Source organism: Oncorhynchus gorbuscha, unplaced genomic scaffold (genome assembly GCF_021184085.1).
Source record: "Oncorhynchus gorbuscha isolate QuinsamMale2020 ecotype Even-year unplaced genomic scaffold, OgorEven_v1.0 Un_scaffold_1706, whole genome shotgun sequence".
Taxonomy (NCBI): domain Eukaryota; kingdom Metazoa; phylum Chordata; class Actinopteri; order Salmoniformes; family Salmonidae; genus Oncorhynchus; species Oncorhynchus gorbuscha.
The window spans coordinates 60,001-87,500 of record NW_025746407.1 but is presented as its reverse complement, the minus strand read 5'-3'; the positions used below and the strand labels follow the sequence as shown (position 1 = coordinate 87,500).

At 48.6% G+C, this 27,500-nt stretch overlaps 1 protein-coding gene across 1 annotated transcript in view; it reads right to left on the bottom strand.

The window, feature by feature from the left end:
* The window catches only part of LOC124023888 (brain-specific angiogenesis inhibitor 1-associated protein 2-like), a gene marked incomplete at its 3' end in the record, with an annotated part of 86,726 nt that overhangs the window by 29,551 nt on the left and 29,675 nt on the right, over positions 1 to 27,500 (bottom strand). The window contains exons 3-4 of the mRNA XM_046338051.1: positions 5,927 to 5,988; positions 3,515 to 3,586 (exon numbers count right to left, since the gene is read on the bottom strand). Of these exons, the coding sequence (XP_046194007.1) occupies positions 3,515 to 3,586; positions 5,927 to 5,988 (134 nt within the window). The remainder of the gene's footprint in view (positions 1 to 3,514; positions 3,587 to 5,926; positions 5,989 to 27,500) is intronic.

The following is a 27,500-nucleotide window of genomic DNA, read 5'->3' as shown; positions in this document are numbered from 1 at the left end:
CCTATACAGTGCACTACTTTTAACCAGAACCGTATTTTTTATTTTTTTATTTTATTTTTTAAAATGTATTTATCCTTTATTTTACCAGGTAAGTTGACTGAGAACACGTTCTCATTTGCAGCAACGACCTGGGGAATAGTTACAGGGGAGAGGAGGGGGATTAATGAGCCAATTGTAAACTGGGGATTATTAGGTGACCATGATGGTTTGAGGGCCAGATTGGGAATTTAGCCAGGACACCAGGGTTAACACCCCTACTCTTACGATAAGTGCCATGGGATCTTTAATGACAGCAGAGAGTCAGGACACCCGTTTAACGTCCCATCCAAAAGACAGCACCCGACACAGGGAAGTGTCCCCAATCACTGCCCTGGGGCATTGGGATATTGTTTTAGACCAGAGGGAAGAGTGCCTCCTACTGGCCCTCCAACACCACTTCCAGCAGCATCTGGTCTCCCATCCAGGAACTGACCAGGACCAACCCTGCTTAGCTTCAGAAGCAAGCCAGCAGTGGTATGCAGGGTGGAATTGATTTTGGTGAACAGTAGCGCACTACATAGGGAATAGTGTGGTACACACTGTTGCCCACAGAACAAACAGTGTGACAGAGGAAGAAGAAAAAATGGACTTAAAAATAATAATAGAATTCTAAGAAAGACCGACCACAGACTGCCGGACAGAACAGAGACAAAACAAGCTATGAATAGCAGAGGGCTGCTGGAGGGAAACCTGGATGTCCACACAGAAACAGACAGAAACCTTGCTTACATTTGTATACGATCACGTCTCTATTATGCATGGGAATACTTGGGGAACAGATTTCTTAAAATAAAATCACTTGGAGATGATTTTCTGGTGTTTTTACAGTCTTACAGTATTTCCAACCATGAAGATAAAAAAATAAATAATAATATATTAATAAAAAATACATACAAATATATATATATACATACACTACTTTTTTTTTGGCTCAGATAGAAACCCTGCGGGCCGCCAATTGGGGTACCCTGGCGTAGTATACCCAACAGGCTAATGCTACAGCTATTATACCCAACAGGCTAATGCTACAGCTAGCGTACCCAACAGGCTAATGCTACAGCTAGCGTACCCAACAGGCTAATGCTACAGCTAGCGTACCCAACAGGCTAATGCTACAGCTAGCATACCCAACAGGCTAATGCTACAGCTAGCATACCCAACAGGCTAATGCTACAGCTAGCATACCCAACAGGCTAATGCTACAACTAGCGTACCCAACAGTCTAATGCTATAACTAGCATACCCAACAGTCTAATGCTATAACTAACGTACCCAACAGGCTAATACTACAGCTAGCATACCCAACAGTCTAATGCTATAACGAGCATACCCAACAGTCTAACGCTATAACTAGCGTACCCAACAGTCTAATGCTATAACTAGAGTACCCAACAGGCTAATGCTACAGCTAGCGTACCCAACAGGCGAATGCTATAACTAGAGTACCCAACAGGCTAATGCTACAGCTAGCGTACCCAACAGGCTAATACTACAGCTAGCGTACCCAACAGTCTAATGCTATAACTAGCGTACCCAACAGTCTAATGCTATAACTAGAGTACCCAACAGGCTAATGCTACAGCTAGCGTACCCAACAGGCTAATACTACAGCTAGCGTACCCAACAGTCTAATTCTACAGCTAGTACAATGGTGTATGATGATGAGAACACCACCTCGTCCCCCTAACCTGCAGCACAGCCACACTGCTGCTCCTCCACATGGAGTTGGCTGGTTGCAGCCCGCTCACAGCCCACTCATTCTAACTATATCACTCCTGCTGCTTCAGACTTCAATGCATGCTACAGGAAATGTTATAATTCTCTCTTTGCTTATTGGTTATGTCGTTTCTAAATATTCTAAAGAGTTGTTTTCTCAAAAGCTTCATTTTCTGGAAAAGGAGCTATACTGTTTGAATGGAGGTCCAGAGTAAGAACACCAAACACTTTGACAAAGACCTGGTCTGAATAACTGGTCTGAATAACTGGTCTGAATAACTGTGGTGCTGAATAACTGTGGTGCTGAATAACTGTGGTGCTGAATAACTGTGGTGCTGAATAACTGTGGTGCTGAATAACTGTGGTGAAGGTGGACAGTAGGTGAAAGACAGAAATGGTCTGAATAACTGTGGTGCTGAATAACTGTGGTGCTGAATAACTGTGGTGAAGGTGGACAGTAGGTGAAAGACAGAAATGGTCTGAATAACTGTGGTGCTGAATAACTGTGGTGCTGAATAACTGTGGTGCTGAATAACTGTGGTGCTGAATAACTGTGGTGCTGAATAACTGTGGTGAAGGTGGACAGTAGGTGAAAGACAGACATGGTCTGAATAACTGTGGTGCTGAATAACTGGTCTGAATAACTGTGGTGCTGAATAACTGGTCTGAATAACTGTGGTGCTGAATAACTGTGGTGCTGAATAACTGTGGTGCTGAATAACTGTGGTGCTGATGGGGGACAGTAGGTGAAAGACAGACATGGTCTGAATAACTGTGGTGCTGACGGGGGACAGTAGGTGAAAGACAGACATGGTCTGAATAACTGTGGTGATGAATAACTGTGGTGCTGACGGGGGACAGTAGGTGAAAGACAGACATGGTCTGAATAACTGTGGTGCTGACTGGGGACAGTAGGTGAAAGACAGACATGGCCTGAATAACTGTGGTGCTGAATAACTGTGGTGCTGAATAACTGCGGTGCTGAATAACTGCGGTGCTGAATAACTGCGGTGCTGAATAACTGTGGTGCTGAATAAATGTGGTGCTGAATAACGGTGGTGCTGAATAACTGTGGTGCTGAATAACTGTGGTGCTGAATAACTGGTCTGAATAACTGTGGTGCTGAATAACTGGTCTGAATAACTGTGGTGCTGACAGGGGACAGTAGGTGAAAGACAGACATGGTCTGAATAACTGTGGTGCTAAATATCTGTGGTGAAGGTAGACAGTAGCTGAAAGACAGACATGGTCTGAATAACTGTGGTGCTGAATAACTGTGGTGCTGAATAACTGTGCTGACGGGGGACAGTAAAGTGTGTTTGGATGAAAATCGTTAGTATGCTGGGAAGGAAACAGAAAACAAAGCGGATTTAAAACTTCTGCAGGAAAACAGAATGTTGGAATCAAACATCATTATGTTGTCATCCAGAGTCCTGTGTTTTCCCCCAAGCTACAACACACAGTATTCTACAGAAGGTTTCTAAAAGGAACAAAGAGTTAAATATGCTCTGTGTTTTCCCCCAAGCTACAGCACACAGTATTCTACAGCAGGTTTCTAAAAGGAACAAAGAGTTAAATATGCTTTGTGTTTTCATTGTTGGCATGGAAAAACCATTGCGATACTGATATCGTCACAGCCCTAGTGTGTGTGTGTGTGTGTGTGTGTGTGTGTGTGTGTGTGTGTGTGTGTGTGTGTGTGTGTGTGTGTGTGTGTGTGTGTGTGTGTGTGTGTGTTTCAGCCATTTAGTCAGATGCTCACCGTCAGGTAACGAGCATCCAGCTCAACCTTCTTCTCCAGCTCAGACAGCAGCTCGTTGTGGAAAGACTTCAGCTGCATGGACGGACAGATGGAGAGATTGAGGGGTGAAGAGAAGCACAGGGTTAACGGTGACATCACTCTAACAACAGAACAGAGTTAGGACCAGGTGTTCATCCTGACCATGTGATCATATAGGAGGAACATATTCTAAGCATTAGAACAACACAAATACATGCTGATAACGCTGGTTTTACAAACGCTGTTTTTTCTATCCATCGGCAGGACAGAACAGCAGCTTCAGGTACGTTCAGGGGAGGGGGCGTGTCTTTATTAACAGGACAGAACAGCAGCTTCAGGTACGTTCAGGGAGGGGGCGTGTCTTTATTAACAGGACAGAACAGCAGCTTCAGGTACGCTCAGGGGAGGGGCGTGTCTTTATTAACAGGACAGAACAGCAGCTTCAGGTACGCTCAGGGAGGGGGCGTGTCTTTATTAACAGGACAGAACAGCAGCTTCAGGTACGCTCAGGGAGGGGGCGTGTCTTTATTAACAGGACAGAACAGCAGCTTCAGGTACGTTCAGGGGAGGGGGCGTGTCTTTATTAACAGGACAGAACGGCAGCTTCAGGTACGCTCAGGGGAGGGGCGTGTCTTTATTAACAGGACAGAACGGCAGCTTCAGGTACGTTCAGGGGAGGGGTGTGTCTTTATTAACAGGACAGAACAGCAGCTTCAGGTACGTTCAGGGGAGGGGCGTGTCTTTATTAACAGGACAGAACGGCAGCTTCAGGTACGTTCAGGGAGGGGGCGTGTCTTTATTAACAGGACAGAACAGCAGCTTCAGGTACGCTCAGGGAGGGGGCGTGTCTTTATTAACAGGACAGAACAGCAGCTTCAGGTACGCTCAGGGAGGGGGCGTGTCTTTATTAACAGGACAGAACAGCAGCTTCAGGTACGCTCAGGGGAGGGGGCGTGTCTTTATTAACAGGACAGAACGGCAGCTTCAGGTACGTTCAGGGGAGGGGGCGTGTCTTTATTAACAGGACAGAACAGCAGCTTCAGGTACGTTCAGGGGGGGGCGTGTCTTTATTAACAGGACAGAACGGCAGCTTCAGGTACGTTCAGGGGAGGGGGCGTGTCTTTATTAACAGGACAGAACAGCAGCTTCAGGTACGCTCAGGGGAGGGGGCGTGTCTTTATTAACAGGACAGAACAGCAGCTTCAGGTACGCTCAGGGGAGGGGGCGTGTCTTTATTAACAGGACAGAACAGCAGCTTCAGGTACGTTCAGGGGAGGGGGCGTGTCTTTATTAACAGGACAGAACGGCAGCTTCAGGTACGCTCAAGGGAAGGGGGCGTGTCTTTATTAACAGGACAGAACAGCAGCTTCAGGTACGCTCAGGGGAGGGGGCGTGTCTTTATTAACAGGACAGCAGCTTCAGGTACGTTCAGGGGAGGGGGCGTGTCTCTATTAACAGGACAGAACGGCAGCTTCAGGTACGCTCAGGGGAGGGGGCGTGTCTTTATTAACAGGACAGAACGGCAGCTTCAGGTACGCTCAGGGGAGGGGGCGTGTCTTTATTAACAGGACAGAACGGCAGCTTCAGATACGCTCAGGGCAGGGGGCGTGTCTTTATTAACAGGACAGAACAGCAGCTTCAGGTACGCTCAGGGGAGGGGGCGTGTCTTTATTGTGGCAGGGCTTACAAACTATCACGCATTACAAAGGGGAACCCAGCCGCGAGCTGCCTGGTGACGCAAGCCTACCAGACGAGATAAACACCTTCTATGCTCGCTTCGAGGCAAGTAACACTGAATCATGCATGAGAGCACCAGCTGTTCCAGACAACTGTGTGATCACACTCGCCGTAGCCAATGTGAGTAAGACCTTGAAACAGGTTAACATTAACAGGGCCAGACGGATTACCATGATGCATACTCGGTGCATGCGCTGACCAGCTTGCAAGTGTCTTCACTGACCACCATAGTCCCTGTGCCCAAGAACACCATGGTAACTCGTCTAAATGACTATCGCCCCGTTGCACCCACATCTGTAGCCATGAACTGCTTTGAAAGACTTGTCATCGCTCACATCAACACCATCATCCCAGACACCCTGGACCCACTCTAATTTGCGTACCTCCCCAACAGATGACACAATCTCTACTTTACTCCACACTGCCCTTTCCCACCTGGACACAAGGAACACCTACATGAGAATGCTGTTCTTAGACTACAGCTCAGCATTTAAATCAAAGTTATTTGACCTCTATTCCTACAGTACACCATCTCCTCTAGCAATCTGCTTATGATTGTGTCATAAATTCCTTATGAAGGTTCATATACCCACCATCTCCTCTAGCAATCTGCTTATGAATGTGTCATAAAGTCCTTATGAAGGTTCATATACCCACCATCTCCTCTAGCTGTACTTGGATCTGTCTGTGGACCTCAGCCATCTGAAACAGCACGTCCCCTAAAAAGAAACACACAGAGCAGATGTCAACAAACATCCCTCACTACAGACAGGGGAGAGAGTGGGAGGAGAGAGCGAGTGAGAGAGGAGAGCGAGAGAGCAGGAGGGGAGAGAGAGCAGGAGAGGGGAGCGAGAGAGCAGGAGAGCGAGAGAGCAGGAGAGCGGAGAGAGAGAGCAGGAGAGCGGAGAGAGAGCAGGAGAGCGAGAGAGCAGGAGAGGGGAGAGAGAGAGCAGGAGAGGGGAGAGAGAGAGCAGGAGAGCAGGAGAGGGGAGAGAGAGCAGGAGAGCGGAGAGAGGGGAGGAGAGAGCGAGTGAGAGAGCAGAGCGAGAGAGCAGAGCGAGAGAGCAGAGCGAGAGAGCAGGAGAGGGGAGAGCGAGAGAGCAGGAGAGGGGAGAGAGAGAGAGCGGAGAGAGTGGGAGGAGAGAGCGAGTGAGAGAGCAGGAGAGCGAGAGAGCAGGAGAGGGGAGAGAGAGAACAGGAGAGCGGAGCGAGTGGGAGGAGAGAGCGAGTGAGAGAGCAGAGCGAGAGAGCAGAGCGAGAGAGCAGGAGAGGGGAGAGAGAGAGCAGGAGAGTGAGAGAGCAGGAGAGCGGAGAGAGAGCAGGAGAGGGGAGAGAGAGCAGGAGAGAGCAGGAGAGGGGAAAGAGAGCAGGAGAGAGCAGGAGAGGGGAAAGAGAGAAGGAGAGAGAGAGCAGGAGAGGGGAAAGAGAGCAGGAGAGAGAGAGCAGGAGAGAGAGAGCAGGAGAGGGGAGAGAGAGAGCAGGAGAGGGGAGAGAGAGAGCAGGAGAGGGGAGAGAGAGAGCAGGAGAGGGGAGAGAGAGAGCAGGAGAGGGGAGAGAGAGAGCAGGAGAGGGGAGCAGGAGAGGGGAGAGAGAGCAGGAGAGGGGAGCGAGAGAGCAGGAGAGGGGAGCGAGAGAGCAGGAGAGAGAGAGCAGGAGAGAGAGAGCAGGAGAGAGAGAGCAGGAGAGGGGAGAGAGAGCAGGAGAGGGGAGAGAGAGCAGGAGAGGGGAGAGAGAGAGCAGGAGAGGGGAGCGAGAGAGCAGGAGAGGGGAGCGAGAGAGCAGGAGAGGGGAGCGAGAGAGCAGGAGAGGGGAGCGAGAGAGCAGGAGAGGGGAGCGAGAGAGCAGGAGAGGGGAGCGAGAGAGCAGGAGAGGGGAGCGAGAGAGCAGGAGAGGGGAGCGAGAGAGCAGGAGAGGGGAGCGAGAGAGCAGGAGAGGGGAGTGAGAGAGCAGGAGAGGGGAGCGAGAGAGCAGGAGAGGGGAGAGAGAGTGCAGGAGAGGGGAGAGAGAGTGCAGGAGAGGGGGAGGGAGAGCAGGAGAGGGGGGAGAGAAAGCAGCAGAGTGGGGAGAGAGAGCAGCATAGTGGGGAGAGAGAGCAGCAGAGTGGGGAGAGAGAGCAGCAGAGTGGGGAGAGAGAGCAGCAAAGTGGGGAGAGAGAGCAGCAAAGTGGGGAGAGAGAGCAGCAAAGTGGGGAGAGAGAGCAGGAGAGGGGAGAGAGAGCAGCAGAGTGGGGAGAGAGAGCAGGAGAGGGGAGAGAGAGAGAGCAGGAGAGGGGAGAGAGAGAGAGCAGGAGAGGGGAGAGAGAGAGAGCAGGAGAGGGGAGAGAGAGAGCAGGAGAGGGGAGAGAGAGAGCAGGAGAGGGGAGAGAGAGAGCAGGAGAGGGGAGAGAGAGAGCAGGAGAGGGGAGAGAGAGAGCAGCAGAGTGGGGAGAGAGAGCAGCAGAGTGGGGAGAGAGAGCAGCAGAGTGGGGAGAGAGAGCAGCAGAGTGGGGAGAGAGAGCAGCAGAGTGGGGAGAGAGAGCAGCAGAGTGGGGAGAGAGAGCAGCAGAGTGGGGAGAGAGAGCAGCAGAGTGGGGAGAGAGAGCAGCAGAGTGGGGAGAGAGAGCAGCAGAGTGGGGAGAGAGAGCAGCAGAGTGGGAGAGAGAGCAGCAGAGTGGGGAGAGAGAGCAGGAGAGTGGGGAGAGAGAGCAGGAGAGGGAGAGAGAGAGCAGTAGAGGGGGCAGGAGAGTGGGGAGAGAGAGCAGGAGAGTGGGGAGAGAGATCAGCAGAGTGGGGAAAGAGAGCAGCAGAGTGGGGAGAGAGAGCAGCAGAGTGGGGAGAGAGAGCAGCAGAGTGGGGAGAGAGAGCAGCAGAGTGGGGAGAGAGCAGCAGAGTGGGGAGAGAGAGCAGCAGAGTGGGGAGAGAGAGCATCAGAGTGGGGAGAGAGAGAGTAGGAGAGGAGAGAGAGCAGTAGAGGGGGCAGGAGAGTGGGGAGAGAGAGCAGCAGAGTGGGGAAAGAGAGCAGCAGAGTGGGGAGAGAGAGCAGCAGAGTGGGGAGAGAGAGCAGCAGAGTGGGGAAAGAGAGCAGCAGAGTGGGGAAGAGAGCAGCAGAGTGGGGAGAGAGAGCAGCAGAGTGGGGAAAGAGAGCAGCAGAGTGGGGAGAGAGAGCAGCAGAGTGGGGAGAGAGAGCAGCAGAGTGGGGAGAGAGAGCAGGAGTGGGGAGAGAGAGCAGGAGTGGGGAGAGAGCAGCAGAGTGGGGAGAGAGAGCAGCAGAGTGGGGAGAGAGAGAGCGGCAGAGTGGGGAGAGAGAGAGCAGGAGAGTGGGGAGAGAGAGAGAGCAGGAGAGTGGGGAGAGAGAGAGAGCAGGAGAGTGGGGAGAGAGAGAGAGCAGGAGAGTGGGGAGAGAGAGAGAGCAGGAGAGTGGGGAGAGAGAGCAGCAGAGTGGGGAGAGAGAGCAGGAGAGTGGGGAGAGAGAGCAGCAGAGTGGGGTGAGAGAGCAGCAGAGTGGGGAGAGAGAGCAGCAGAGTGGGGAAAGAGAGCAGCAGAGTGGGGAGAGAGAGCAGCAGAGTGGGGAGAGAGAGCAGCAGAGTGGGGAGAGAGAGCAGGAGTGGGGAGAGAGAGCAGGAGTGGGGAGAGAGAGCAGCAGAGTGGGGAGAGAGAGCAGCAGAGTGGGGAGAGAGAGAGCGGCAGAGTGGGGAGAGAGAGGAGAGTGGGGAGAGAGAGAGAGCAGGAGAGTGGGGAGAGAGAGAGAGCAGGAGAGTGGGGAGAGAGAGAGAGCAGGAGAGTGGGGAGAGAGAGAGAGCAGGAGAGTGGGGAGAGAGAGTGGGCAGGAGAGTGGGGAGAGAGAGCAGGAGAGTGGGGAGAGAGAGCAGCAGAGTGGGGTGAGAGAGCAGCAGAGTGGGGAGAGAGAGCAGCAGAGTGGGGAGAGAGAGCAGCAGAGTGGGTTGAGAGAGCAGCAGAGTGGGGTGAGAGAGCAGCAGAGTGCGGAGAGAGAGCAGCAGAGTGCGGAGAGAGAGCAGCAGAGTGGGGAGAGAGAGCAGCAGAGTGGGGAGAGAGAGCAGCAGAGTGGGGAGAGAGAGAGCAGCAGAGTGGGGAGAGAGAGAGCAGCAGAGTGGGGAGAGAGAGAGCAGGAGAGGGGAGAGAGAGAGCAGGAGAGGGAGAGAGAGAGCAGGAGAGGGGAGAGAGAGAGCAGGAGAGGGGAGAGAGAGAGTAGGAGAGGGGATCGAGAGAGCAGGAGAGGGGAGAGAGAGCAGGAGAGGGGAGAGAGAGAGCAGGAGAGGGGGCAGGAGAAGGGGCAGGAGAGTGGGGAGAGAGAGCAGGAGAGTGGGGAGAGAGAGCAGGAGAGTGGGGAGAGAGAGCAGGAGAGTGGGGAGAGAGAGCAGGAGAGTGGGGAGAGAGAGCAGGAGAGTGGGGAGAGAGAGCAGGACAGAGAGCAGGAGAGGGAGAGAGAGAGCAGGAGAGGGGGCAGGAGAAGGGGCAGGAGAGTGGGGAGAGAGAGCAGGAGAGTGGGGAGAGAGAGCAGGAGAGGGGGAGAGAGAGCAGGAGAGGGGGAGAGAGAGCAGGAGAGGGGGAGAGAGAGCAGGAGAGGGGGAGAGAGAGCAGGAGAGGGGGAGAGAGAGCAGGAGAGGGGGAGAGAGAGCAGGAGAGGGGGAGAGAGAGCAGGAGAGGGGGAGAGAGAGCAGGAGAGGGGAGAGAGAGAGCAGGAGAGGGAGAGAGAGCAGGAGAGGGGAGAGAGAGCAGGAGAGGGGAGAGAGAGCAGGAGAGAGAGCAGGAGAGGGAAGAGAGAGAGCAGGAGAGGTGAGAGAGAGAGAGCAGGAGAGGTGAGAGAGAGAGAGCAGGAGAGGGGAGAGAGAGAGAGCATGAGAGGGGAGAGAGAGAGAGCATGAGAGAGAGAGAGCAGGAGAGATCCCAGTGTGCAGAGAGCCCATGCAGCAACACAACGACACAACAGACGCACTAACAGACAGAGGACAGACTGGTAGCCAGGATGGTGCATGGTGGAACATTTGGATGTCTCAACCGGAAACACATTTAACAGATAAATAAAATACAATGACACATTAAACAAGACAGAAAGGAAAGTAGGAGGGAAGGAAATGATGCAAATCAACGAGAAGGACATCTTCTAAAGAAGTTGTAGTGAAAGAAACTTCAAAAAGTGGTACAAGCAAAAAAAATATATTATTCAAACTTTATATAACTGCTGTTGTTTTATGTGGAGATCAAACATATTGGTTGGTTGATCTTTATACTGGCAATATGACAAATAATAAACAACAAACAACAGTTTATCACCAAACGAAGAGGAGTAAGAGAGAGAGAACTAAAGAAGGAGAGGCAGAGTCATGCAGCCAGTGGAAGATTGGTCCTGGTGTTTTTAATATACCTACACGCTGCCTCTTCTGATTATGCAATGCATTGTAAAGAAAAGGAACAAAATATCTAGATTGAGAAGGACAGACCTTGAGAGACAGAAATACACAGAGAGAAACAGAAATACAGAGGGAGAGAGACAGAAAGAGAGAAAAAGAGAGAGACATTACAAAGAGGATGGAAACAGGTTCCCATTACCAAGTCCAAGCATTAGGGGGCGCTAATTACATTTTTGGGATGAAAAACGTTCCCGTTTTAAACAAGATATTTTGTCACGAAAAGATGTTCGACTATGCATATAATTGACAGCTTTGGATAAAAAAACACTCTGACGTTTCCAAAACTGCAAAGATATTGTCTGTGATTGCAACAGAACTGATGTTACAGGCGAAACCCAGATAAAAATCCAACCAGGAAGTGCCGCATTTTTTGAAACCACCTCATGCCAATGATTCCTTATATGGCTGTGAATGAGCTACGAATGAGCTTATGTTTTCCACGTATTCCCCAAGGTGTCTACAGCATTGTGACGTCTTTTTACGCATTTCCATTGAAGAATAGCCGTAAGGGACCATATTTAGAAAGTGGTCACATGGTGTCTCCCGCAGAAAATCTTGTGTAAAATACTGAGGTAGCCATTTTTCCAATCGCTTCTTATGAAAAACCAACTGCCTTGACGGATATATTATCGAATATAAATGTTAAAAACACCTTGAGGATGGATCCTAAACAACGTGTGCCGTGTTTCTGTCGATATTATGGAGTTAATTTTGAATAAAGTTTGGCGTTGTAGTGGTAGCATTTTCCGGTTGATTTCTCAGCCAAGCATGATGAACGAACGGGAGCTATTTCGCCTACAAAAATAATATTTTTGGAAAAAAGGAACATTTGCTATCTAACTGGGAGTCTCCTGAGTGAAAGCATCCGAAGGTAAATTATTTAATTTGTTTGCTTTTCTTATTTTCGTGAAAATGTTGCCTGCTGCCAGCAGAGCCTAGCATAGCATTATGCCATGATAAACTTACACAAATGCTTGTCTAGCCTTAACTGTAACGCATATTTTGAAAATCTGAGATGACAGTGTTGTTGAGTTAACAAAAGGCTAAGCTTGTGTTTGAATATATTTAATTAATTTCATTTGCGATCGATTTTCATGAATAGGAAAAGTTTCTAGGGGTATTTATGTCCACTGCGTTATGCTAATTCATTTGAGGCTATGCTTACGCTCCCGGATACGGGAGTATCAAGAGGTTAACACCAGAGGACTATGGACTAGACTACGTTTCTACTCTAAATACACATGGGGAAAATAGTCAGACCCAAAGTCAATTTCTGATTAAAGCAAAGCCATTTATAATGGAAATACATTTTCAAATAGCACATTTATTAAATGTGTGAAATATTTGTAAAGAACCTCTACCCCAAAGTCAAAACTAGTCTTATTGTTCTGTGTTTGATGACCCGTTACTAAAGAGTCTTACTAAAACATTAAAGACACTACAACATTAAAGTCTTCAAACCTTAGAAATCTTTTGAAACTGAACTTCTTAAAAGTTCAGTCAGAGAACTCAAAGGAATCAGAGAACAACTTCCATCAAGTCCTCAGAACCATCTGTGGCATATATTATTATATTATTATCTGATGTTAAGAAGATGGGGCCTGAACCATCTCAGTTCTAATGTTAAAAAGACTCTGGTCCATCTCAGTTCTAATGTTATAAAGACTCTGATCCATCTCAGTTCTAATGTTATAAAGACTCTGATCCATCTCAGTTCTAATGTTATAAAGACTCTGATCCATCTCAGTTCTAATGTTATAAAGACTCTGATCCATCTCAGTTCTAATGTTATAAAGACTCTGATCCATCTCAGTTCTCATGTTATAAAGACTCTGATCCATCTCAGTTCTAATGTTATAAAGACTCTGATCCATCTCAGTTCTAATGTTATAAAGACTCTGAACCATCTCAGTTCTAATGTTAAAGACTCTGGTCCATCTCAGTTCTAATGTTATAAAGACTCTGATCCATCTCAGTTCTAATGTTATAAAGACTCTGATCCATCTCAGTTCTAATGTTATAAAGACTCTGAACCATCTCAGTTCTAATGTTATAAAGACTCTGAACCATCTCAGTTCTAATGTTAAAGACTCTGATCCATCTCAGTTCTAATGTTATAAAGACTCTGGTCCATCTCAGTTATAAAGACTCTGATCCATCTCAGTTATAAAGACTCTGATCCATCTCAGTTATAAAGACTCTGATCCACCTCAGTTATAAAGACTCTGATCCATCTCAGTTATAAAGACTCTGATCCATCTCAGTTCTAATGTTATAAAGACTCTGATTATCAATGGGGTTTAGACTGGTCTGTATCTCATCAGACAGAACGTATCAGTGGGGTTTAGACTGGACTGTGTCTGTCGCTCTGTCTGTCTGTCGCTCTGTCTGTCTGTCGCTCTGTCTGTCTGTCTGTCGCTCTGTCTGTCTGTCTGTCGCTCTGTCTGTCTGTCTGTCGCTCTGTCTGTCTGTCTGTCGCTCTGTCTGTCTGTCTGTCGCTCTGTCTGTCTGTCTGTCGCTCTGTCTGTCTGTCTGTCGCTCTGTCTGTCTGTCTGTCGCTCTGTCTGTCTGTCTGTCGCTCTGTCTGTCTGTCGCTCTGTCTGTCTGTCGCTCTGTCTGTCTGTCGCTCTGTCTGTCTGTCGCTCTGTCTGTCTGTCGCTCTGTCTGTCTGTCGCTCTGTCGCTCTGTCTGTCTGTCGCTCTGTCTGTCTGTCGCTCTGTCGCTCTGTCGCTCTGTCGCTCTGTCGCTCTGTCTGTCGAAGCAGAGGAAGCGTTTCTAAGACTATGGAGATGTTTCCTGAGTGAGTGTTACAACACTGATCGTCTGTCGATCCAAGAAGCACAAGAGCAGGCCATAACATCCTGTCAGGCAGGCCTGCTAAGCCGATTACAGATAATACTGATCCCCTGATCACAGCCCCCAGGGGCTTAGGGAGCCGGGCATTCTGTTGGTCGGGTCTTAGTGGCTGGATCAATTAACAAATGGGTAGCAATTGGAGGGACGGCCATACAGACACCATGACAACATGTCGCACACACACACACACACACACACACACACACACACACACACACACACACACACACACACACACACACACACACACACACACACACACACACACACACACACACACACACACACACACACACACACACACACACACACACACTACTCCCCCGTTTCACTCGGTTTAATTTTATTCCTACGGAGTACAACCCAGGATTTCCTCAACAGGCACGTTGTTTACAACAGAAGACCTATAGGATGAAGGGAAAATATGTTGCATGATGTTTTGGAATAAAGCAGGAATGAATAATACAGATGTCAAGCAGGTGGAGACACGCTGCAGGATGCTGGAGTTGTTCAGATGTCAAGCAGGTGGAGACACGCTGCAGGATGCTGGAGTTGCTCAGATGTCAAGCAGGTGGAGACACGCTGCAGGATGCTGGAGTTGTTCAGATGTCAAGCAGGTGGAGACACGCTGCAGGATGCTGGAGTTGTTCAGATGTCAAGCAGGTGGAGACACGCTGCAGGATGCTGGAGTTGCTCAGATGTCAAGCAGATGGAGACACGCTGCAGGATGCTGGAGTTGCTCAGATGTCAAGCAGGTGGAGACACGCTGCAGGATGATGGAGTTGTTCAGATGTCAAGCAGGTGGAGACACGCTGCAGGATGCTGGAGTTGCTCAGATGTCAAGCAGGTGGAGACACGCTGCAGGATGCTGGAGTTGTTCAGATGTCAAGCAGGTGGAGACACGCTGCAGGATGCTGGAGTTGCTCAGATGTCATTCACTGGGAAAACATGAGGATGTTTCCAGCATGACATTGCAATGGAAATGTTCATTGTTGCCATGACAACTTTTATCTTGTATCAAACAGAAAATCGGACGACAAAAAAACACGTTGGCATGGTTACTGCAGAGACTACGAGACAGAAACAGATTCATGTGTCTCAAATGTCAGCCTATAGTCTATAGGCCCATAGGGCTCTGGTCTAAAGTAGTGCACTATATAGTCTATAGGCCCATAGGGCTCTGGTCTAAAGTAGTGCACTATATAGTCTATAGGCCCATAGGGCTCTGGTCTAAAGTAGTGCACTATATAGTCTATAGGCCCATAGGGCTCTGGTCTAAAGTAGTGCACTATATAGTCTATAGGCCCATAAGGCTCTGGTCTAAAGTAGTGCACTATATAGTCTATAGGCCCATAGGGCTCTGGTCTAAAGTAGTGCACTATATAGTCTATAGGCCCATAGGGCTCTGGTCTAAAGTAGTGCACTATATAGTCTATAGGCCCATAGGGCTCTGGTCTAAAGTAGTGCACTATATAGTCTATAGGCCCATAGGGCTCTGGTCTAAAGTAGTGCACTATATAGTCTATAGGCCCATAGGGCTCTGGTCTAAAGTAGTGCACTATATAGTCTATAGGCCCATAGGGCTCTGGTCTAAAGTAGTGCACTATATAGTCTATAGGCCCATAGGGCTCTGGACTAAAGTAGTGCACTATATAGGGAATAGGGCTCTGGTCTAAAGTAGTGCACTATATAGTCTATAGGCCCATAGGGCTCTTGTCTAAAGTAGTGCACTATATAGTCTATAGGCCCATAGGGCTCTGGTCTAAAGTAGTGCACTATATAGTCTATAGGCCCATAGGGCTCTGGTCTAAAGTAGTGCACTATATAGTCTATAGGCCCATAGGGCTCTGGTCTAAAGTAGTGCACTATATAGTCTATAGGCCCATAGGGCTCTGGTCTAAAGTAGTGCACTATATAGTCTATAGGCCCATAGGGCTCTGGTCTAAAGTAGTGTACTATATAGTCTATAGGCCCATAGGGCTCTGGTCTAAAGTAGTGCACTATATAGTCTATAGGCCCATAGGGCTCTGGACTAAAGTAGTGCACTATATAGGGAATAGGGCTCTGGTCTAAAGTAGTGCACTATATAGTCTATAGGCCCATAGGGCTCTGGTCTAAAGTAGTGCACTATATAGTCTATAGGCCCATAGGGCTCTGGACTAAAGTAGTGCACTATATAGTCTATAGGCCCATAGGGCTCTGGTCTAAAGTAGTGCACTATATAGTCTATAGGCCCATAGGGCTCTAGTCTAAAGTAGTGCACTATATAGTCTATAGGCCCATAGGGCTCTGGTCTAAAGTAGTGCACTATATAGTCTATAGGCCCATAGGGCTCTGGTCTAAAGTAGTGCACTATATAGTCTATAGGCCCATAGGGCTCTGGTCTAAAGTAGTGCACTATATAGTCTATAGGCCCATAGGGCTCTGGTCTAAAGTAGTGCACTATATAGGGAATAGGGCTCTGGTCTAAAGTAGTGCACTATATAGGGAATAGGGCTCTGGTCTAAAGTAGTGCACTATATAGGGAATAGGGCTCTGGTCTACAGTAGTGTACTATATAGGGAATAGGGCTCTGGTCTAAAGTAGTGCACTATATAGGGAATAGGGCTCTGGTCTAAAGTAGTGCACTATGTAGGGAATAGGGTTCCATAGGGCTCTGGTCTAAAGTAGTGCACTATATAGGGAATAGGGCTCTGGTCTAAAGTAGTGCACTATATAGGGAATAGGGCTCTGGTCTAAAGTAGTGCACTATATAGGGAATAGGGCTCTGGTCTAAAGTAGTGCACTATGTAGGGAATAGGGTTCCATAGGGCTCTGGTCTAAAGTAGTGCACTATATAGGGAATAGGGTGCCATAGGGCTCTGGTCTAAAGTAGTGCACTATATAGGGAATAGGGTGTCATAGGGCTCTGGTCTAAAGTAGTGCACTATATAGGGAATAGGGTGTCATTTGGGACTCACAGCCTGAGATAGAATCAATATATGACGTTATTATTAAACTTTGTTCGACTCGGTTGTGTGCAATGATGGTGTGTGTGTGCGTGACAGAAACCAGCAGCCAGCAGAAACCGGAGAGGTTTGGCAGCTTCAACAAGGATGTCCGCATACCAGCTAATCACCATTCAGCTTTGCTATGACAGACGGGTTGATAGGAGAACCCCCCCCCTAATAAATACCACAGTGTTGTATCAGTGTATTACACCCCTCTCTATCCTAACACCACCCACAGCAACATGTAGAACAATAGGCCTGTGTGTGCGTGTCTCTCTCTGCAGGTGAGCTTATTTTAGTCCACACCTGCAGAGCAACACGTGAGCACGTCTGACAGATCCCAGATGTAAACAGAGTTCAGTGGAGTAAACACAGACCCTTTCCACATCCCCTCGGTTAGTTTCTCATTACAACACTGATATGTAGTCATCGCCATCGCAGACAGAAAACACCCGAGGAGAGGAGAGCCTGAGAGGAGAGGCTGAGAGGAGAGCCTGAGAGGAGAGGCTGAGAGGAGAGCCTGAGAGGAGAGCCTGAGAGGAGAGGAGAGCCTGAGAGGAGAGGAGAGGCTGAGAGGAGAGGAGAGGAGAGGAGAGGCTGAGAGGAGAGCCTGATAGGAGAGGAGAGGCTGAGAGGAGAGCCTGAGAGGAGAGGCTGAGAGGAGAGGCTGAGAGGAGAGCCTGAGAGGAGAGGCTGAGAGGAGAGCCTGAGAGGAGAGCCTGAGAGGAGAGGCTGAGAGGAGAGCCTGAGAGGAGAGGAGAGGAGAGGCTGAGAGGAGAGGCTGAGAGGAGAGCCTGAGAGGAGAGCCTGAGAGGAGAGGAGAGGCTGAAAGGAGAGGAGAGGCTGAAAGGAGAGGAGAGGCTGAAAGGAGAGGAGAGCCTGAGAGGAGAGCCTGAGAGGAGAGGAGAGGAGAGGCTGAGAGGAGAGCCTGAGAGGAGAGCCTGAGAGGAGAGCCTGAGAGGAGAGCCTGAGAGGAGAGGAGAGGAGAGGCTGAGAGGAGAGCCTGAGAGGAGAGCCTGAGAGGAGAGGAGAGGAGAGGCTGAAAGGAGAGGAGAGGCTGAAAGGAGAGGAGAGGCTGAAAGGAGAGGAGAGCCTGAGGAGAGCCTGAGAGGAGAGGAGAGGAGAGAGAGCCTGAGAGGAGAGCCTGAGAGGAGAGGCTGAAAGGAGAGGAGAGGCTGAGAGGAGAGCCTGAGAGGAGAGGAGAGGCTGAGAGGAGAGGCTGAGAGGAGAGCCTGAGAGGAGAGCCTGAGAGGAGAGGAGAGGCTGAAAGGAGAGGAGAGGCTGAGAGGAGAGGCGAGGCTGAGAGGAGAGCCTGAGAGGAGAGCCTGAGAGGAGAGGCTGAGAGGAGAGAGGAGAGCCTGAGAGGAGAGGCTGAGAGGAGAGAGGAGAGCCTGAGAGGAGAGGCTGAGAGGAGAGAGGAGAGCCTGAGAGGCTGAGAGGAGAGACAGAGAGGAGAGGCTTAGAGGAGAGACATAGGAGAGGCTGAGAGGAGAGCCTGAGAGGAGAGGAGAGGAGAGGCTGAGAGGAGAGCCTGAGAGGAGAGCCTGAGAGGAGAGCCTGAGAGGAGAGCCTGAGAGGAGAGGAGAGGAGAGGCTGAGAGGAGAGCCTGAGAGGAGAGCCTGAGAGGAGAGGAGAGGAGAGGCTGAAAGGAGAGGAGAGGCTGAAAGGAGAGGAGAGGCTGAAAGGAGAGGAGAGCCTGAGGAGAGCCTGAGAGGAGAGGAGAGGAGAGGAGAGCCTGAGAGGAGAGCCTGAGAGGAGAGGCTGAAAGGAGAGGAGAGGCTGAGAGGAGAGCCTGAGAGGAGAGGAGAGGCTGAGAGGAGAGGCTGAGAGGAGAGCCTGAGAGGAGAGCCTGAGAGGAGAGGAGAGGCTGAAAGGAGAGGAGAGGCTGAGAGGAGAGGCGAGGCTGAGAGGAGAGCCTGAGAGGAGAGCCTGAGAGGAGAGGCTGAGAGGAGAGAGGAGAGCCTGAGAGGAGAGGCTGAGAGGAGAGAGGAGAGCCTGAGAGGAGAGGCTGAGAGGAGAGAGGAGAGCCTGAGAGGCTGAGAGGAGAGACAGAGAGGAGAGGCTTAGAGGAGAGACATAGGAGAGGCTGAGAGGAGAGAGGAGAGCCTGAGAGGAGAGGCTGAGAGGCGAGGCTGAGAGGAGAGAGGAGAGGCTGAGAGGCTGAGAGGAGAGAGGAGAGCCTGAGAGGAGAGGCTGAGAGGCTGAGAGGAGAGCCTGAGAGGAGAGAGGAGAGCCTGAGAGGCTGAGAGGAGAGCCTGAGAGGAGAGGCTGAGAGGAGAGGCTGAGAGGAGAGAGGAGAGCCTGAGAGGCTGAGAGGAGAGCCTGAGAGGAGAGGCTGAGAGGCTGAGAGGAGAGAGGAGAGCCTGAGAGGAAAGGCTGAGAGGAGAGAGGAGAGGCTGAGAGGAGAGAGGAGAGCCTGAGAGGAGAGGCTGAGAGGAGAGAGGAGAGGCTGAGAGGAGAGAGGAGAGGCTGAGAGGAGAGAGGAGAGGCTGAGAGGAGAGAGGAGAGGCTGAGAGGAGAGAGGAGAGGCTGAGAGGAGAGGCTGAGAGGAGAGAGGAGAGGCTGAGAGGAGAGAGGAGAGGCTGAGAGGAGAGAGGAGAGAGGAGAGGCTGAGAGGAGAGAGGAGAGGCTGAGAGGAGAGGCTGAGAGGCTGAGAGGAGCGTAAGCTGTGAATCAATCAGTGAAGGTCAGACAGGGATCACTATAGGTTGTCACGGAAGCAGCATAATGCTAGGGTCGTTGCCATGGGAGAAGTTGAGGCAGCGGTTTCAAAAAGAAAGTGTGTGTGTTGCTATTAACAAACACTGTTAACACGGTCCTCTCCTACACCTTTTCCTTCATATGACAATCTCTCTTCAGGTGACCCTGTCCCACAGCACACTGATGCAATCAGGGAGTGGTGTGTGTGTGTGTGTGTGTGTGTGTGTGTGTGTGTGTGTGTGTGTGTGTGTGTGTGTGTGTGTGTGTGTGTGTGTGTGTGTGTGTGTGTGTGTGTGTGTGTGTGTGTGTGTGTGTGTGTGTGTGTGTGTGTGTGTGTGTGTGTGTCTAGCACACAGTCTATCCCTCAGGGGGAAACCGACATGAATACTGATAATGGGAGGATTAATAATGTGTGATACAGGTAACAGCTGAAACCCCTGACAGAGACAGACAGTGTGTGCAGGTGCATGTTACAACAAACAGAGCTAATCTTTACGCAGAGGCGGTTTGAGCTCATTTTCCACATGATCCGTGTCTATGCACCCCACACATTAACTCTATTTATAAACCACGTCTTCTTCCCTAGTTCTCTATGCACCCCACACATTAACTCTATTTATAAACCACGTCTTCTTCCCTAGTTCTCTATGCACCCCACACATTAACTCTATTTATGAACCACGTCTCCTTCCCTAGTTCTCTATGCACCCCACACATTAACTCTCTATTTATAAACCACGTCTCCTTCCCTAGTTCTCTATGCACCCCACACATTAACTCTATTTATGAACCACGTCTCCTTCCCTAGTTCTCTATTCACCCCACACATTAACTCTCTATTTATGAACCACGTCTCCTTCCCTAGTTCCACCCATCTCTTTCTATCCAACTGTCTTAACTTTTCTCCCAGTGACCTCCGCCTCTGAAGGAAGCTTGTTGATCAACGCACTACATAACCAAACGTCCAACATCTCATTCCAAAATCATGGCCATTAACATGGAGTTGGTCCCTCCTGTGCTGCTATAACAGCCTACACTCTTCTGGGAAGACTTTCCACTAGATGTTAGAACATTGCTGTGGGGACTTGATTCAATTCAGCCACAAGAGCATTAGTGAGTTCGGGCACTGATGTTGGGTGATTGAGCCTGGCTCGCAGTCGGCGTTCCAATTCATCCCAAAGATGTTCGACAATAACAGCACTTACAGTTGACCGGGGAACCCCTAGCAGGGCAGAAATTTGAGGAGCTGACTTGTTGGAAAGGTGGCATCCTATGACGGTGTCACTGAGCTCTTCAGTAAGGCCATTCTACTGCCAATGTTTGTCTATGAAGATTGCATGAGTGTGCGCAATATTTTATACACCTGTCAACAACGGGTGTGGCTGAAATAGCCGAATCCACTCATTTGAAGGGGTGTCCACATACTTTTGTCTATATAGTGTATGTCTGTGTGTGAGGCATGATAGCACAGTGCTAAAAGTGTCAGAGCCTGGTGGCTGTGTAGTTCTGTGTGTGTGTGTGTAGTTCTGTGTGTGTGTGTGTGTGTGTGTGTGTGTGTGTGTGTGTGTGTGTGTGTGTGTGTGTGTGTGTGTGTGTGTGTGTGTGTGTGTGTGTGTGTGTGTGTGTGTGTGTGTGTCAGAGCCTGGTGGCTGTGTAGTTCTGTGTGTGTGTTTGTCAGAGCCTGGTGGATGTGTAGTTCTCGCTGTGTGTGTGTGTGTGTGTGTGTGTGTGTGTGTGTGTTTGTCAGAGCCTGGTGGATGTGTAGTTCTCTCTGTGTGTGTGTGTGTTTGTCAGAGCCTGGTGGCTGTGTAGTTCTCTCTGTGTGTGTGTGTTTGTCAGAGCCTGGTGGCTGTGTAGTTCTCTGTGTGTGTGTGTGTTTGTCAGAGCATGGTGGCTGTGTAGTTCTCTGTGTGTGTGTGTGTGTGTTTGTCAGAGCCTGGTGGCTGTGTAGTTCTCTGTTTGTCAGAGCCTGGTGGCTGTGTAGTTCTCTCTCTGTGTGTGTGTGTGTGTGTGTGTGTGTGTGTGTGTGTGTGTGTGTGTGTGTGTGTGTGTGTGTGTGTGTGTGTGTGTGTGTGTGTGTGTGTGTGTGTGTGTGTGTGTGTGTGTGTGTGTGTGTGTGTGTGTGTGTGTGTGTGTGTGTGTGTGTGTGTGTGTGTGTGTGTGTGTGTGTGTGTGTGTGTGTGTGTGTCAGAGCCTGGTGGCTGTGTAGTTCTCTGTGTTTGTTTGTCAGAGCCTGTGTAGTCCCAGGCCACGGCTGCTCCCTACAGCCTACTAACCCAGTAACTTGTTCTACCATGATGTACGGAATATTGCAGTGTACAGAGTATTGCAGTGTACGGAGTATTGCAGTGTACGGAGTATTGCAGTGTACGGAATATTGCAGTGTACGGAATATTGCAGTGTACGGAATATTGCAGTGTACGAATATTGCCGTGTACGAGTATTGCAGTGTACAGAGTATTGCAGTGTACGAATATTGCAGTGTACAGAGTATTGCAGTGTACGGAATATTGCAGTGTACAGAGTGTTGCAGTGTACGGAATATTGCAGTGTACAGAGTATTGCAGTGTATGGAGTAGAGTACTGCAGTGTATGGAGTATTGCAGTGTATGAAGTAGAGTATTGCAGTGTATGGAGTAGAGTATTGCAGTGTACGGAATATTGCAGTGTACAGAGTATTGCAGTGTACGGAATATTGCAGTGTACAGAGTATTGCAGTGTACAGAGTATTGCAGTGTACAGAGTATTGCAGTGTATGGAGTATTGCAGTGTATGAAGTAGAGTATTGCAGTGTATGAAGTAGAGTATTGCAGTGTATGGAGTAGAGTATTGCAGTGTATGAAGTAGAGTATTGCAGTGTATGAAGTAGAGTATTGCAGTGTATGGAGTAGAGTATTGCAGTGTACAGGGTATTGCAGTGTACAGAGTATTGCAGTGTACAGAGTATTGCAGTGTACGGAGTATTGCAGTATACGGAGTAGAGTACTGCAGTGTGAGGAGAGACATACAGATACATTGCAGTGATGTTGATTGTGACAGAAAACACTGTGCGCAGGAGTGTCTGTCTGTGGGGGTCTGTCAATTAAACCTGCTATGGGTACTGATATGCAGAGGTGTGACAGTGGAGTGGAGCTGTAATAATGTACAGTGATAATAAGTGGTTTTGAGAGGGGATGTCTGGAGAGAAAAGTAGCAACGCTGAAATTTAAATGAGAAACAGAGATTTGCAATGTAAAGAGAGAGGAGAGGAGAGTAGAGTAGAGAGGGGAGAGGAGAGTAGAAAGAGAGGAGAGTGGAAAGAGAAGAGAGGAGAGTAGAAAGAGAGGAGAGTAGAGTAGAGAGGAGAGTAGAAAGAGAGGAGAGTAGAGTAGAGAGGAGAGTAGAAAGAGAGAGGAGAGAGAGGAGAGGAGAGGAGAGCCTGAGAGGAGAGGAGAGCCTGATAAGAGAGGAGAGCCTGAGAGGAGAGCCTGAGAAGAGAGGAGAGGAGAGGAGAGCCTGAGAGGAGAGGAGAGGAGAGGAGAGTATAAAGAGAGGAGAGGAGTGAGAGGAGAGTAGAGGAGTGAGAGGAGAGTAGAGGAGTGAGAGGAGAGTAGAGTAGAGAGGAGAGTAGAAAGAGAGGAGAGAGGAGGTGAGAGGAGAGTAGAGAGAGAGGAGATGAGGAGAGTAGAGAGAGAGGAGAGTAGAGTAGAGAGGAGAGTAGAAAGAGAGGAGAGAGCAGGAGAGAGGAGAGAGAGGAGAGTAGAGAGAGAGAGGAGGAGAGGAGAGGAGAGGAGAGGAGAGGAGAGGAGAGGAGAGGAGAGGAGAGGAGAGGAGGAGGAGAGAGAGAGGAGAGGAGATTAGAGAGGAGAGAGGAGATTAGAGAGGAGAGAAGAGAGAGGAGAGAGGAGAGAAAGAGAGGAGAGGAGTGAGAGGAGAGTAGAAAAACATGAGAGGAGAGGAGTGAGAGGAGAGTAGAGTAGAGAGGAGAGTAGAAAGAGAGGAGAGAGGAGAGAGGAGAGAAGAGAGAGAGGAGAGGAGTGAGAGGAGAGTAGAGTAGAGAGGAGAGTAGAAAGAGAGGAGAGAGGAGAGAGGAGAGTAGAAAGAGGAGAGAGGAGAGTAGAAAGACATGAGAGGAGAGGAGTGAGAGGAGAGTAGAGTAGAGAGGAGAGGAGATTAGAGAGGAGAGAGGAGAGAGGAGAGAAGAGAGAGAGGAGAGGAGTGAGAGGAGAGTAGAGTAGAGAGGAGAGTAGAAAGAGAGGAGAGAGGAGAGAGGAGAGTAGAAAGAGGAGAGAGGAGAGTAGAAAGACATGAGAGGAGAGGAGTGAGAGGAGAGTAGAGTAGAGAGGAGAGTAAAAAGAGAGGAGGAGAGAGGAGAGAGAGGAAAGTAGAGAGAGGAGAGGAGTGAGAGGAGAGTAGAGTAGAAAGAGAGGAGAGTAGAAAGAGAGGAGAGTAGAAAGAGGAGAGAGGAGAGTAGAAAGAGAGAAGGGTAGAAAGAGAGGAGTAGAAAGAGAGGAGTAGAAAGAGAGGAGAGGAGATTTTGGAGAGTAGAGAGAACGTGGAGAGTTTGAGGAGAGAAAAAGATTGAGAGAAAAAGAGAAAGAGGGATAGAAAGACAGACCCAGTCAAACTCAATAGCGTGACAGATATAAACGGGGATAGTAACCTTAGTGCAAAGCAGGAGGAGAACGACACAACAAAAGACTTGAGAATTGTCTCTATGAAATGACCTCCAGCAACATTTCCAACTCAGTCAGCCGAGGAGCAGAGTCAGCTGTTGTCCAGGAGGATCCTACTTCTCTGCTTCAGACGACTGAAACAATGGAAACGTGATCATGAATCTACCTGTTGAGGTATGGGGATTCAGCTGAGGAGCAGAGTCAGCTGTTGTCCAGGAGGATCCTACTTCTCTGCTTCAGACTACAGAGGCAATGGAAACGTGATCATGAATCTACCTGTTGAGGTATGGGGATTCAGCTGAGGAGCAGAGTCAGCTGTTGTCCAGGAGGATCCTACTTCTCTGCTTCAGACTACAGAGGCAATGGAAACGTGATCATGAATCTACCTGTTGAGGTATGGGGATTCAGCTGAGGAGCAGAGTCAGCTGTTGTCCAGGAGGATCCTACTTCTCTGCTTCAGACTACAGAGGCAATGGAAACGTGATCATGAATCTACCTGTTGAGGTATGGGGATTCAGCTGAGGAGCAGAGTCAGCTGTTGTCCAGGAGGATCCTACTTCTCTGCTTCAGACTACAGAGGCAATGGAAACGTGATCATGAATCTACCTGTTGAGGTATGGGGATTCAGCTGAGGAGCAGAGTCAGCTGTTGTCCAGGAGGATCCTACTTCTCTGCTTCAGACTACAGAGGCAATGGAAACGTGATCATGAATCTACCTGTTGAGGTATGGGGATTCAGCTGAGGAGCAGAGTCAGCTGTTGTCCAGGAGAATCCTACTTCTCTGCTTCAGACTACAGAGGCAATGGAAACAGCAGAGGGAAGATGATACTGCTAATCATGACGAGATGGAGAGAGTAAAGAGAGCGAAATATCCCTCTCGTGTGACCAAACTCCAGTCTGAAGACAATGGAAATCAGACAGCCTGTAATTTCTCCAGCACCCTCTACCACAGTAATCACAACTGTATCAGGGAGCAGGGAGAGGAGTGATTCACCACATAACTCACCCTCTCCCAACCGCCGCACGACTGACCATATACACACACCTTACACACGCTAATTAATAAACACGTCCACCCTCCTAAAAGAGAGGGCAAAATCTTTGCTTGCTTTATTGAATTTAAAAAATCATTCCATTCGGCACGAAGTTCTATTGTTCAAAATTCTCCAAAGTGGGCTTGATGGTAAAGGTTTATGACTTAATAAACTCCATGCACACAGAAAATCAAAACCCAAAGAACATAATTATTTCCGTGAGGTGTGAGACAAGGCTGCAGTTTGAATCCAAACCTTTTTACCATTTTCATCAATGAATTAGCAGACATGTTGTACCATTCTGCAGCCCCAGGACACTATGTGACACTGAGGTAAAACACCTGTAATATACTGATGATCTGGATCTTCCATCACCAACCACTCTGTCAGAGATACGAAGCAGAGACCGATCCTTACCAAGTACAGGCTGAGTGACCACCGATTGGCCTTAGAAACCGGCAGACATAAAAAGACATGGCTACCCAAACAGGAGTGTGTGTGTGGTCACCTCACACCAAGGGAAGCAGAGACCGATCCTTACCAAGTACAGGCTGAGTGACCACCGATTGGCCTTAGAAACCGGCAGACATAAAAAGACATGGCTACCCAAACAGGAGCGTGTGTGTGGTCACCTCACACCAAGGGAAGCAGAGACAGAGATCTACTTTCTCCACTACAGTGAGAAATATACCTCACCAAGAGATTCATTATTCTCAGAAAACACTAAACATGTTATCTTACTACCCCCAGAGGAAAAACAAAGATAGTGATGTGTGATGGAGCAACAGCTCCTCTAGAAGCCATATATGTATTAGCCCTGACAGCCTGAGAGACACTGAAGAATAACATCTGCATAGGAAGCAGGAAAACTCTACTATTATTACTACAAATAGTGGGACAAGTAGTAGGTGTGACGGCATAGTAGTAGTAATGATGATGATAATGGTGGTGGTATGGTAGTAGAGGTAATGATGATGATGATGATAATGGTGGTGGTATGGTAGTAGAGGTAATGATGATAATGGTGGTGGTATGGTAGTAGAGGTAATGATGATGATGATGATAATGGTGGTGGTATGGTAGTAGAGGTAATGATGATGATGATAATGGTGGTGGTATGGTAGTAGAGGTAATGATGATGATGATGATAATGGTGGTGGTATGGTATAATGATGATAGGTGGTGGTATGGTAGTAGAGATGTAATGATGATAATGGTGGTGGTATGGTAGTAGAGGTAATGATGATGATGATAATGGTGGTGGTATGGTAGTAGAGGTATGATGATGATGATGATAATGATGATGGTGGTATGGTAGTAGAGGTAATGATGATGATGAAATGGTGGTGGTATGGTAGTAGAGGTAATGATGATGATGATAATGGTGGTGGTATGGTAGTAGAGGTAATGATGATGATGATAATGGTGGTGGTATGGTAGTAGAGGTAATGATGATGATGATAATGGTGGTGGTATGGTAGTAGAGGTAATGATGATGATGATAATGGTGGTGGTATGGTAGTAGAGGTAATGATGATGATGATAATGGTGGTGGTATGGTAGTAGAGGTAATGATGATGATGATGAAATGGTGGTGGTATGGTAGTAGAGGTAGATGATAATGTAATGATGATGATGATAATGGTGGTGGTATGGTAGTAGAGGTAATGATGATGATGATAATGGTGGTGGTATGGTAGTAGAGGTAATGATGATGATGATAATGATGGTAGTAGAGGTGATGATAATGGTGGTGGTATGGTAGTAGAGGTAATGATGATGATAATGGTGGTGATAATGAGGTAATGATGATGATGATAATGGTGGTGGTATGGTAGTAGAGGTAATGATGATGATGATAATGGTGGTGGTATGGTAGTAGAGGTAATGATGATAATGGTGGTGGTATGGTAGTAGAGGTAATGATGATGATAATGGATGATGATTGATGATAATGGTGGTGGTATGGTAGTAGAGGTAATGATGATGATAATGGTGGTGGTATGGTAGTAGAGGTAATGATGATAATGGTGGTGGTATGGTAGTAGAGGTAATGATGATGATGATAATGGTGGTGGTATGGTAGTAGAGGTAATGATGATGATGATAATGATGATGATAATGTGGTGATGGTAGTAGAGGTAATGATGATGAATGGTGGTGGTATGGTAGTAGAGGTAATGATGATGATGATGATAATGGTGGTGGTATGGTAGTAGAGGTAATGATGATGATGATAATGGTGGTGGTATGGTAGTAGAGGTAATGATGATGATGATAGGTGGTGGTATGGTAGTAGAGGTAATGATGATGATGATAATGGTGGTGGTATGGTAGTAGTAGTAATGATGATGATAATGGTGGTGGTATGGTAGTAGAGGTAATGATGATGATAATGGTGGTGGTATGGTAGTAGAGGTAATGATGATAATGGTGGTGGTATGGTAGTAGAGGTAATGATGATGATGATAATGGTGGTGGTATGGTAGTAGAGTAATGATGATGATGATGATGATGGTGGTGGTATGGTAGATTAGATGATGATGATGAATGATGATGATGATAATGGTGGTGGTATGGTAGTAGAGG